Source organism: Cydia pomonella, chromosome 14 (genome assembly GCF_033807575.1).
Source record: "Cydia pomonella isolate Wapato2018A chromosome 14, ilCydPomo1, whole genome shotgun sequence".
Classification (NCBI taxonomy): Eukaryota; Metazoa; Arthropoda; class Insecta; order Lepidoptera; family Tortricidae; genus Cydia; species Cydia pomonella.
The window spans coordinates 16,405,174-16,419,683 of record NC_084716.1 but is presented as its reverse complement, the minus strand read 5'-3'; the positions used below and the strand labels follow the sequence as shown (position 1 = coordinate 16,419,683).

The 14,510-nt window shown below is 34.9% G+C and overlaps 1 protein-coding gene across 1 annotated transcript in view; it reads left to right on the top strand.

Annotated features, from left to right (window-relative positions):
* LOC133525076 (neuropeptides capa receptor-like) overlaps nucleotides 1–14,306 on the top strand; it is a 267,296-nt gene extending 252,990 nt beyond the window's left edge. The window contains exons 7-8 of the mRNA XM_061861307.1: nucleotides 11,330–11,468; nucleotides 13,800–14,306. Of these exons, the coding sequence (XP_061717291.1) occupies nucleotides 11,330–11,468; nucleotides 13,800–13,928 (268 nt within the window). The 3' untranslated portion in view covers nucleotides 13,929–14,306. The remainder of the gene's footprint in view (nucleotides 1–11,329; nucleotides 11,469–13,799) is intronic.
* Nucleotides 14,307–14,510: the final 204 nt, after the last annotated feature.

Here is a 14,510-nt window from a genome sequence, read left to right as displayed (position 1 = left end):
CGTTAAAGTGTTTAATTGTGATGAAGTTAAAAAACGTAATTTCAGTTTACTGTCCGTCTTCTGTAGTGACTCAGCAAAGTGATTGGGATTTCATTTTTTCAATAGTGCAACATAACGTGATTATCATGGGCGACTTTAATGGCCATCACACCAACTGGTCATATAAAACGGATGCTCGCGGAACTCAAATATATGATTCTCTTGTGGACTGTAATCTAGTTTCTCTTAATGATCATAGCCACACAAGAGTGCGCCTAGTCAATGGAATGTTACAGGAGTCGTCTCCAGATATATCTATTGTATCTACTGATATTTATTTTGTATTTAATTGGAACGTTATGAAAGAATCACTAGGAAGCGATCACCTTATTATAAAAATTTCTACTTTTTTAAACTCTTGTGTTAAATCTGTACCAAGGAGAAACTATAAAGGGGCTCAATGGAATGAGTATAGAATGTATTTAGAAAATAAGTTTGCTGATTTGTCTTTGCCTGAAGCTCCTCAAGAATCATATAATTGTTTTGTAAGTATTATAAATGAAGCTGCTGATCTTTTCATACCATATATTAAAATTAACAATAAACCAACTAAAAATTTCCAACCAAAACCGTACTGGAACGAGGCTTTATCTAAAGCCGTTGCCGAAAGACGTTTAGCTCTCTCATTGTTCAGACGAAATCCTACACCACGAAATCTTGAGGAACTTCAGACTAAGATAAGAGACACTCAGAGACTTATTAGAACGCGTAGAAACGAAAGTTGGCAACAATTTTGCAACTCCATAAGCGAGTCCTCATCAGCCTCTGAAGTTTGGTCTCGGATGAAATGGGTAAAGGGTTATAAGTCTTCTCGGCCTCATGTTAGTGTAGAAAAAGCTCAAAATCTTCTTTGTTCTCTCACGCCAGATTATGTGTCTCCGTCGACGCCAGTGATTGAGTCGGCTAGCACGGTTATAGACGAAACATTTACATTACATGAATTAGATTCTTGCATTAAACCAAAAGATACTGCTCCGGGTAGTGATGGTATAGCATTTTCTATGATTAAAAATCTGCCCGAGAAGGGAAAACTCTTATTATTAACATTGTACAATAATTTCTACTCCTTAGGTTTTGTCCCTACTCAGTGGAGAGAAATTAGTGTGGTCCCGATACCTAAACCCGGAAGAGACCCCTCCTCTGACTCTGCTCTTCGACCAATCTCTTTAATTTCATGTCTGTGTAAAATATTTCATTCTATGATCAATAGGAGATTGGAATGGTTCATAGAAAAAAGATGTATGTTTGCCGAGGAAACTGTTGGTTTTAGAAAGTGTCGATCATCTTTGGATAATTTAAGTAGCTTAGTCAGTCGGATTCAGACCGGATTTTCAAAAAATATGATCACTTTGGGAAGTTTCATAGATATTGAGAATGCATATAATAATGTAAATGTTCCCATTTTAATTGAAATACTTGACAGGCTACGAGTTGGACATCACATTTGTCGATATTTATGGAATTTCTTGAGGGAAAGATATCTCACTATACAAACTGATACATTTTATGTTAAGAAGATGTACTGGTCGCGGGTTGGCTCAGGGAGATCCTAGTTCGCCATTGCTTTTTAATGTTTACACTATGCATATTCAAAAATCACTTACAAATGTTTACTTTTCACAATATGCCGATGATTATATTTTATATGTTACAAAGAAATCTATAGAGGAGGCCGAGGATGTATTACAAAAGTCCCTTAATGTATTTAACAAATGTTTGAATAATCTGGGTCTTGAAATATCTACATCTAAAACTAAGTTATGTGTGTTTAAAAAAGGTATTAATAGAAAACTTGTAAACATCAAAATTAATGACAAAAAAATACAGTTAGTCGAGTGTGTTAAGTATCTAGGAATGTGGTTGGACCGATCTCTTAGGTGGGAAAAACATATTAACGAATTGGCTCAAAAGATTCAGAAATATAACAATGTTTTAAAAGTTTTAGTTGGACCGGGATGGGGTGTCCACCCTAAACATCTCAGGAGATTATACTTTGCTATAATTCGCAGTCGAATAGATTATGCGTCTTTTCTTTATGATGATAGTTGCGATTCTCATTTGTATAAACTCGATAAAATTCAAAATCAGTCATTAAGGACTATCGGTGGTTTTATTAAGTCTACTCATATACACGCAATGGAATCTGAACTGTGTGTACAACCGTTGTATATTCGTCGCATCTATTTAGCATCTAAGTTTTGGCTAAAATCTAGATCTTTTGAAAATAACACAACTATCAAACTCTTAGAAGGATTAAATAATGACTTACAAGTTCGAGTCACTTGGCGAAATAAACAACCACTTCTTCTTACCATTCATAATATGTATAAGTTAACAACTATGTATTCCAGTAAACTACTGGAAATGTTTGCTTTGGACAAATGGGTAAATCATATAGATGTTTCTAAATCTATTAAGTTAAACATTACTTCTATTAACAAATCTAAGCGCGAGTATGACAAAGTTTCCCTAAGAACTACTGTAAACACTTTTTTACGTACCAATTACTCTGGATTTTATTGTATATATACTGACGGTTCTAAGGAAAAAAACTCCTTAGGTGCTGCGATTTATGACCCTCAATCGAACGTATCTGTTAAATTACGTATAAAATATGACATGTCTATAATGCACGCCGAGTTGGTTGCCATTGTTGAGGCTTTATTCTATATCCAATCCCTAGATTGCAATCACATAGTCATTCTATCAGATTCTAAAAGTGCTCTGCAACATATCGCTCGGTGTACCACGAACACTCGATGTCTCCCGGTTGCCTATTCCATTTTGAATCTCATTGACAAATTACAATCGCAAGATAAGACCATAATTCTGCAATGGATTCCATCTCATGTAGGTATAGCCGGTAATGAAGTAGTGGATTCCATAGCCAGGCTGGCTTGTCATGGTGGAATAGAATGCAATACCTTACCTTTTTATACGGACTGTATCTTTTCAGCCAAACAGAGAACCTATACTTTATGGAAAGAATACTTTGATAAGAGATCAACAGAAAAGGGTATTTGGTACAAGACAATCCAACCACATCCTCTAATGACACCGTGGATTGATTGTTTCCTTAGTAGACGTGACATTGTATTGATGATGAGACTACGTTGTGGACATATCCCATTGAATCAGTTCGGTTATTTAATGAAGAAAGTTTCTTCTCCTAATTGTGATGAATGTGATGTATTAGAAGACGTGTACCATGTTATAATGGAATGTGTCCGGAATGAAGCCGCTAGGATACAACTGGCTTTTTCAAGCCATAGTACTATGTTTGATGTCGGGGGCTGCAATAGCGTTCTGGCTGCTCCTCTGTCAGACTCTGCCATGGCGCTACTACAGCTTGTACGAAAGGCTATTGTTAATAGAATTAGTTAATTGTATAAAAATATTGTATTGTTGTTTTTTTATGGAGCGACATGTTCACCTCGGTGACAAGCTCTTAAATAAAGAGAAAAAAAAAAAAAAAAAAAAAACTTTTATATTTTTTTAAAGATCTTATGCGTGCAAATACAGCTTATATTGCACAATTATATTGAATGAGCGAATATCGCATGGTATTGAATGGCAGAATAGTTGTGCCTTTAACTTTAAAAAAATAATTAAAGAGGGTTTTTTTTGACGTTTTTGTTATGAAGTTTCGATTTGAGTGCTATTAGTTGATGCTCAAATTATGATTATTTTACCTTATTTCCTCGCATGTTTGGAGAAAAGTACTATATATATGCCTCGACAGGAACAGCAATTCGTGGATTCGTCTTCTTTGTCGTCGTCCGACAAAATCGAAACACACCCGCGAATTGCCCATTCGGGCCTCTGCAATAATGTACTATTACTATTAATGATGCTCCCACACTGCATCTATATTACCTTATATAACATCATGTGACAGGGATAACAATGTAGTCCCTGTCACATGAAACTAGAGTCAGACCAAGATATTTAAGGTCACGGTGCGGTGTCGCGCAGGAACTCGCCGCTGCTCCGCGCACTGACGATGCTCAATGAGCTCCTGATGGTCGCACCTCAGTATGATCTGTTTGCGTCTGGATGGGCATATGTGTACCGTGAATGCTTGAAGTATTGTGAGATGATGGACGAAAGGCTAGCTAGTATCTGTATGTGGTAATTTTTTTGACTTGTAAATCTGTTTCCATATCTATTATCTTATGTTTTGTTTCATGTATTCTTATATTGTACATTTGTTAAAATTTAGTTTCTCGGTGTATTGGTGTGTTTTTTTTTATTCATTTCAATATACATTGTATCGAATATGTACAGTACACCTTACTCACTATAATAAAAACATAGTCTAAGATTTTAAAATTACCATTCCATTGCAAGTCAAATACAATACACAAGTCAAACAAAAAATATAGTGATTTACTGTAATGCCGTGTAAATAAATGTGTCAAATAATAAATAAATAAGTTGGCAGCGAATTTGACAGCCCAGACTGTGCAAGTGTTATTTTAAACATTGATTTTCTATGAAATTATGATATTTACTAAAAACTTACACTGCTATCAAAATCAAAATTGCTTCTAACGTAACCTACGTCTGACTCTATATAACGATAATGGCAGTTATCGTGTAGAAGCACCATAACTACAGACTGCTTGCAGTTCTATTGTGTTTGTGTGTGTGTGTGTGTGTGTATAACATGGTATTAGGAGTGCCAGGTACGTTAAATAGGGAAAAAACATAAACTTAAAACTAAATTTTGTCACAAAAATAACCATAACCATTTTACAAGAAAATCATCGTGTAAAAATAAAAATAATTAGAAATTAAAAAAAAAGTTTTTTTTTTGAGAAATTACTATCCGATATACCTAGTTTCCTTAAACGTACTTACCGATACCCCGAAGTTAACGGAATTCAATAAAAACACGGTGCATATAACTATTTTATGTTATTTATCATTATTACAAAACATGTAGACAATAATTAACAACTTGTGTGTAATGTTACCATCCTTTCACCGCGAGATTACTCTATTAGTGTTGTATTTATGTAATATATAAAAATACATAAAAAACATCCATGATTATACCTACAACTGGTTTTTAGCAAAAACGACGGATTTACAAAATAATAATAAAATATCGACATAACCGTTAAATATCAATTTTTTCTTATCATAAAATTGGTTTACCTTGTATTAATTTTTTTGTTAGTGTAGAATATTCTATAAAATAAATAGTAGCAGTTCTTTTTTTTTCTTAAACATTTTTTTATATAAATGGAAGAACCTCAAAAATATTCTGGCTAGACGAGAACAATTATGCATCGGGGCTCGTATTAATATTATACCTTAACATAATTTGTTATACAAAATTCTCTTCATAAATGAACACTGAAACCTAGTTTAGTTAAAATCGCGCGCAGGTCTCAAATATCTCGCTATTTGACCTAGTTGTAAACAAGGTAAGCTCAGTTTATAACTTAATACTTGTTAAACTTCTTTAAAAAAACAATTTTATTAACCAAAAAAATAGCATACCATCAGATCCACAACGCAGGCTTCGACGTCTCCAATACTTCTTTTGGACTTATTTAATTAAAATTCTGGTGTTTATTGAAGCTGATGGTCCCGGGTTCAAATCCTGGTAAGGGCATTTATTCGTGTGATGAGCATGGATGTTTGTTCCTGAGTCATGGCTGTTTTCTATGTATTTAAGTTTTTATAAATATTTATATATTATATATATCGTTGTCTAAGTACCCTCAACACAAGCCTTATTGAGCTTACTGTGGGACTTAGTCAATTTGTGTAATAATGTCGTATAATATTTATTTATTTATTTTATTTACTTGTTAGCGTACTAAATATCTATCTAGTTTGTTTGTTATTCGACTAAGTAAATCTTTATCGTCGTCATTAAATATGTCGATATTTTTCAAGGCTTACTGTACATCGCTGTACACGTCAAGTCTGTGGGTTAGATATGGTTACTCAACGTGCTTAGGGCCAACACACATACCCACGATACGAGTACGACGTATCACGTTGCGTGTAGCAAGCATACTGATGTAAAAGTTTTCTAACTTAGTGGAAACTTTACGCAACTTGCACATCTGTAATTTAGAATACCACTAAAATCTCTTAGTAAACAATAAATAAATAAATAAACTAATAGAAACCATTTTGTGCTCCAAAATACCAACGCAAATGTTATATTTTTTTACATTTTGGTGTCAATTAATGTTACTTAAAATTAACAGCATCATTACTTTTTATTACAGAACAGCAGACACTGCTGTAATTTGGATTTATCGTTCAAATGACCTTAATTGGAGGATGTCATAATTGAATTGATTAACTTAGTAATAGAAAATGTTGTAGATTATTATTCATAATAAATGCTTGAACGTATTTTGTGTTTTTTTGCATCGTATAAGTGGTACGAAACTATTGTGTCTAACACTTTTTTTTTCAAAGACTTTTAAGGCCTGTTTCACGATAAATAAATAAATATTATAGGATATTATTACACAAATTGACTAAGTCCCGTGATAAGCTCAATAAGGCTTGTATAGCGGGTACTTAGACAACGATATAAAGAAATAAATATTATGGGACATTATTACACAAATTGACTAAGTCCCACAGTAAGCTCAATAAGGCTTGTGTTGAGGGTACTTAGACAATGATATATATAATATATAAATATTTATAAATACTTAAATCCATAGAAAACACCCATGACTCGGGAACAAATATCCATGCTCATCACACGAATAAATGCCCTTACCAGGAATAAGCTTAACTGGTGGATTATGTGCTAAGTATTGCAGGAAGTTTTATCTGGCATTTAATTTATTTGTTAATTTGCTATCCAATACTTCACTTGGACACTGTGAAACAGGCCCTTAAACTAATTAATATATGACTATCTTTTTATAAAGAAAAATAATTACATTAACGTTAATGACGTCAAAAAGATTTACGTCACGTATCCAAGTTATTATAGTCTGTAAAGAATAAACTAGTTTTAGTCCTAAAGCTCGGCTGATTTCAATTAAAAAACGCGAATCTTTTTTACCAACTACACCTTCTTTTTTAATTGCGTGGAATTATGACAGCTGTCATAATTTGACGTTTCAGGACTACTTAATATATTTTCACTTTACATATTATCGTCAAATATTTTACATAAATATTTATTTGTATGAACTCACTAGATAAGTTTTGCAATAGACAAATATGAAACAAAGAAGTGGCCTATCACATATACTTTTTATTATTTCCATAGACAATGTTTGGCGAGAAAATATTTACTTTCTTTTTAAATCTACCTACTTATTAAATATTAGACTTGTATGAAATGAAAATGTTGTATAAATTATTCGTAAATCGTTTTTAGCACACGCCGACATTTATTTCTATTTTTAATAAGTACATTTAAAAAGAAAGTAAATGTTTTCGCGCCAAACATTGTCTATGGAAACATAGTTTTAAAAAGTATATGTGATAGGCCACTTCTTTGTTTCATGTTTGTCTATTGCAAAACTTATCTAGTGACCTATGTAATTGTGTTTGGGGTCGTTAGAATTTTCTCCATGAGTGTTAGTTGTCTGTGAAAATAAAACCGGCGACAAAAGGTTATACCAAAAAATAATTTTTGATAAAAAGATTTATGTTTACCTACTTAAGACGAGTCATATTTTTTATTATGATTTCGAAATTGCTTGCTATCGATATCGATATAAATTGAGTTGAATTTTACTTTACTAGCACTGGTATGTTTTACCCCGAAAATCGGGCTATGAATATAAGTCTTACCAAAGGTCTTACGAACAGGGTGACATTGACGATAGCCTAAGTCCGACAAAGTGCCACCCACATACATTACGTATCGTGATCGATGTCCCGCATACCCCTCGTCACATAAAAGTATGTTGAGAACATGTATGTGTATGGGATTTTAAGGCGCATGTCAGGCACAAGTCGCGTGGAGACACCGACATATGCCGACATATAGGACACCAAAGTAAATAGGGAAAAGTAGTGTATGTCCTATTCATACGATGCACTAGTTATAACATGAGCCAACGAGAGATAAAAGGACCCAGTGAACTGAGCGCTACAAATTTTTATGTATGTATACATTATAATAGTACCTTGCAACATGTTATAGAACAGGTACTTATTTTTTATTTTGTAAATTCAACGCTGGCGGCGGAACATGTTGGTCCCTTTTCAACCGTAGGATATACTTAGACGTTTTTGTTTAAAATTCTTAAAAATATTATTTATCGTCCTAATCTACTAAGATTAGTTACTTTCAGTTGTCCGCATCACTACTTACGCCCTCCATCGCTGTTTCATATTCGTTTTTCGGTCAATAAACTTTTCCAGGCATACTTTTTTCAGACGAGTTCCTAGTAAGTATAATAAACATCTATTGAAAGTATATTGCTTTCAAAATTCGTTGGCTAGTCTAAAAAATATAGTTCAACGTAAGTTGTTTTAGTACATAAGTACAGATATCAGTTATATTTCTATCTGATACAAAAATTTGCATTAGCTTTATAACTATATTTATTTTAGTTAACATAATTTATAATTCATGAACCTCCAGGTATTTTTGGTGTGGTACATCATTTGTATTGCATTGTTGATATGTTTACGAGTATATGACTGTTTGGTTTCGAAATAAATTAAAAATAGTAATAATAATAATAGCCATAGTATCCTCAATAGTCCCGATTACCAGTCCACTTGCAACTCAACCCAATACTACTACTACTTAATGGCGCAGCGACCCAAAATGAGTCTTGGCCTCCGACACGAGTACACGCCAGTTGTCTCGATCCTGCGCCATCTCCCGCCAGCCCAACCCAACCCAACCCAATAGCCCGCTTTATTTTTGTATTACCCTTTTTAGGGTTCCGTAGCCAAATGGCAAAAAACGGAACCCTTATAGATTCGTCATGTCCGTCTGTCTGTCCGATTATGTCACCGCCACTTTTTTTACAATAGTCCTACACTAACCGGGGGTTGTCCTTGGGTGCACCCAGGAAGTACTATAGTGTAAACAGGAATAATTGTCGGTAGGTGTCACATTACATTTAGAGTAAATTATCTTATTACAAGGGGGCTCTACATGTTGGCTTCGGCCCCACGCACGCCTTCCATATTCCCGGGACCCCATGGTCCCGAGAATTTGCAAGAGACAGATAATAATAATTAATGTACGTATTGGTATGTTCGGGTCAAATCTTGAAGAATCTAAATTAGACCCACTTCCCACTATTCGATTGAGATCAAACAGAAACTTCACATATGTACATGACAATGCAATATTATGGTTCCATCGAGATTCTAATTATATTATATTCTGATCTGATGATGGAAACAGGGGGTGACTATAGGAATTCTGTGATAAAACAACGCAACATAATTGTGTTTGGGTTTGTCTGAATTATCTCAACGAGTAATAGTAGCCTGTTGAAAGAAAAGTACAATCAGCGATAAAAGCTTGTAGCAAAAATGTATTTTTTTTTTCAACTTTCTCTCGTAATTTTTCAATCTTATGTCAAACCTAAATTAAACCGCTTTCGCTACAGCAGCTATAAAGGCCAGTTACGACTACAGTCTACTATAAGTATCCACTTTCCTATTCGGCTAGTATATTGACGTGGTTATTTTAATTGGGGCATTTATTGTACCTGCTACGTTGGAATTTTATTTTAAACTCTCAGAAAATATTAATAAATAGTTTATAAACTTCTCTACAAAGGAAATTCCTATACAAAATACTTTTGCGTATATTTCCTTAGCTATTGCTGAAAATGGAATCCAATTCTAACCAAATTCCTTTGAAGCGGAAAGAACCTACTTGACTAGTTGGAAAACTAAAATGAGAATTTTACTATATGTCATTTTGTCTGGTTTATAAGAATGTTTACATGTAACTTAAGAAAATATTTATATATATACATCTAAATATAAAATACCTCCCCAAAGCTACCCGCTTCTGGAATACTCCCTAGGCAGCATTGCTCCTTTGCACCGCCGGGCTCCATTTTTGGCCAAAGAAGGAGCCCGCCCTGTGATCGCCCGAGACACCTATTAGTCGGCCCGACACTTCCTTCCTAAATTGCTTTGTGTCGCTCGACCATGGGCCCATTGTTTCTATGGCAAGCGCCGCAAATTCGTATTGGTCCGTTAGGAACGCATATTTGCGGCGCTTTAGTGTTTGGGCCTGGTCCGCGGCAGTCCCGGGCTTCCGGGCCGATCCTTCAACGTCTATCGACGCAGGTAGCGTCCCACGCTAAAGGGCGACCAAGGCTCCAAGGCACAAGAGTGCAGCCATCAGGTCTCTTGCCGTCGGTGGCAGAGAGGCCTGACGGCTTCAAAGTCGCAGATAGCGAGGCGGTACAAAGGGCGCGGCGGATCAGGTCGTTTAATGTGGCGTGTCTGTATAGTCCCCTGTGGCCACGTAGTCCGACTGCTTTGTCCGACTAGCCGGACGACGTGAATTTATTTTTCCCGTTGGTTCGTCTATCGGACTATAAGGAATCGCAATTCCATTCCGCCCAGTCGGACTCCCAGCCCAAAATCCAGTCGGACTACGTGGCTACAGGGTTATGTTTGACTTTTATATTTGACAGTGTGTCGTGCACTGTCCCACAGTCAGATGTTTCCAGTTTTGTTATGTCCGCTTAGAATTTATTCCAAAATGTAAGTCAGTCATGTTTGGTCAATACCTACTTACAGAGGTTAGAATAGACGCCCTGACGTAAGAGAAAGTACTCTCGTTACTATGGCGATGTGCGAAAGCCCCTAAAAGCACACGTTTATCCACGTCGATAAAGGATTAGGGAATCCGACACTGCTAACGGGAGACGTGGATAATGGTAATCCGTTATTGGAAACGCCTTTGAAATTCTTTTCGGTGACAAATTAAATGCTTTTTCGCTGACTCAAAGTGATTATGTCATTATATTTTAAAACGTCTTTAGCAAGAGACAGTAAAAATATATTTTAATTGTTTTACTCAGTTTTGTCATATTAGCGAAAATAAAAAAAATCGTTTGCTTGTAGACAGCCGCGGCGGCAGAAATGAAAGGTTTTATTTCATTATTTCTTGAGTCGTTTCATTAGGTATTGTACCAATAAGTATGATCGTATACTATATTATTATGTATATATAAGTATGATCGTATACTGTATATTATGTTACCTATAATGTGGCATAGGCCTCATCCCAAATAAATATGTGGCTGATTCAAAGACACAGATTTTATAGATATCTACGTTTGCCTTGTTACAGATACCGCATCGCGTTCCAAGAAACCCTGCTCTGTCGCAAAGTACGTAGGGATTCGCGACTTACGAACATGGACCACACGAGTGCCTCCAAGGCATCGCAGTACCGTAAGAGAGAATCCCGCATAGCCTTCGTTAGCAAGGTGAGATATATGTGGTTTTAGTACAATATATGCGTTTTCAAAAGCATCTATGCGCGTTCAGAGTATTTTCCGTATACGCTTCAACTGTGGAATGAACTCAACCAAGGTTGAAATACCTAACGCATAGATTTCTTTAATGAGGTGATATTGTGAGCTTCAAAATGCTTCTGCGAATGCTCCGGCTGTGAATAAATTCTTTTCCGTGGTTTTTCTTACTTTGTTGTTAAAATGAACTTTGTGAACTCTCTGTAAGGAGGAACTCGCGTCTCACGAACATGGAACACACGATGTATAAGTAAAAAAAATGGTTTTTATTTAAAATTAATGAATTTTGAAGAGTGAGAGAGTTAGTGAAGTTAGGGTTTATAGAGTTAGAAGCTTGGCTTTATTCAATCTGATAACTTTGTAACAGTGCGAGTCTTATGAAATGAAATGAAATCTTTAGTTCAGGCAACTAGTGGCCCATAAATAAATACCTTGAAACTAATGTTAGTTTATAATATGTATGTACATATTAGACTCATTTGGCTTCATTTTGTCTCTTATTAATCTAATATTATTAATTGTTGCTGAATGTACCTAACCAAGTAATACAGGTATCCCATCGAAAACACAAATGTGAAATGAGAGCCAAGTTCAATATGAAGTACGAGTATGTGCGTTGTTGATTTCGCCAACAAAAGAATTGAGATCATGGGTGCCAAGTTCTGTGTAGAAAATCATTTTTACAGTGCATTTATTTTACAAGTTCTAGATGTGACTTCATTTATTCCAATAATTATCAATATATTTTTTATCAGTTTTCAGATTTCCAATTTTTACCGCTTTATACGACTAATAGTCAACCTTAATGCCAAATACCAAGTTCTAGGTCATCTGGTCTAAGTTTTTGAACTATAAGTCACAAAAATGCCGGTTTTTAAACATTAATTTTTCAATAACTATATGAGCTACTTATACGGAATTTTGTATTCTAGACAAGCTAAGGGGTTTGAATACATGTGCTTAATTTCATATAAATGAATAAATAAATAAATATTATAGGGACATTTTTACACAAATTGACTAAATCCTACGGTAAGCCAAGAAGGCTTGTGTTGTGGGTACTCAGACAACGATAAGGGTTCAAAGGTAGCTCAAAATAGTTTGTGTATATTACACACGGTTGCTGCGTCGCCAGTTCCTTTTTCTTTGAACTTGGCTGGACATGCTACCGCGTGTCTTGATACAAATTAAGCTAGCTCTTAATGAACTAATTATCTGTGTTTATTATTTAGTCTGGGAGCTTGATGACGATATCAAATGCCTACAATTCTAGGTAGTAATAAATGTATATCGGGTGTTTCCTGTAACACGAGCAAATAATTAAACCATATATTGTACTCCTAAAACGATATAGCTTTTGACTAACAACTTTTAAAAATAATGAAATTATTAGATTTTATCTTTTTCATACAAATTTAATATTATTTTCAATGTACGCTGACATCAGTGTGTTTTGTGTGTTGCTTGTCACGCTTTAAACGTAACAATATTCGCAATACATTACGTCTTAGAATTAACTTGAATGTGTAATAAAAATTAAAATATAAGTTATTTTTAAAAGTTGCTGAACAAATGTTGGTGAGTTTGAGGAGTTTACATACAGCCTACAGTTTAATTTATTGCTCCTGTTACTGGAAACACCCGGTGTATAATAATTATATATAGAGACACTAAAGAGCCTATCTTCTTAATGAAGCGAATTAATTAAGATACCTACATTAATAGCAATATTTAAATAGATAGCCAATTAGTTCAGTGTTTTAACGTTAAAAATGCAAATTTATGTATTTAACTTTCATAATAGTCGAAATTAAAAGTAAATCGTTTAACTCAGGTGAAAGTACCTATAATGAAAATGTTTAACTCTTGTTAACAAATTTTGCCCTCGAATATAGTTGCTGTCAAAATATGTCGCATGAAATAGGTACCAATCACCATCAATTATTACCAACCAACAGTTTCTAATAATACCAAAGTATGCCAGAATAAAATTACGTACCATTTTTTATATTTCATAGCCAAGTCGGCATTTCGTCCATCGCTTTCACCCAAGCCTATTTCATTTTAGATTCTATTGACTCTCAATAGTCCTTACACCCTGGCGGGTGCTGCCTCTGCGTGCGTCCTATGACATGGGCAAGGGCAGCATCCGCTTGTAGCTCTTACATTTCATTAAAGTATCATAACGTGTTGGTTTCGGCTTCGCGCACGCCTCCCAAATGTCCGGAACACCGTGATGAAGTTTATCAGATTTTAATAGTTTATCAAATAATATTTTTGTTCAAGGTGGACTACGTGAAAAACCAACCGGCGCCATTTTGTGGCGACAATGGCGACATCAAAATGGAGGACAGCACCGTCTTCTACTTTTACGACGACAAGCAGGACGGGATGCAGATTGACAGCTGCATGTAAAATGTTTTGACATCTGACAGGGCAGTTTGTGACATATCTCTAATAGTTAGCGGCATGTACTTATCTACTCTCGGTTTCGGTTTCGACGTGAATGAGTACACACAGAACACACAACTGTATAAAAAGGCGAAAATGCAAAGTCTAACACGGGCTCAATTTTTGAAAACCACATTGTGGAATTATTCAATATTCAAGCTTTTACGCTAAATATCTTAAAGAAGACTTTTGGACAATCTTTTAATTTACTGTTAATTTTGTTATCGATACCAACGACAACATTAATTCTGAAATACAATATTTTTCGGTTGTACGGTGAAATTGCGCTTAGATATGTAGTACAGAATAAGGAACTATCTATCCACCAATTTTTTTCGAAATCTAAAAGTTGGACAAGAAAATCAAAACCTACCCGAGCTTGTCATATCAGGGGCTTTCACGAACATATAATTTAGATATAAGAGTCGCATAGTCACAGGGTATTCTAAGTTAGGTTAGATATTGATGTATTATCTGTCGTAACAAGTTTTTATAAGTAAAGTTACCTACTTACGTAGTTTTTGTATGACTGTTTAAGGGTAGCTT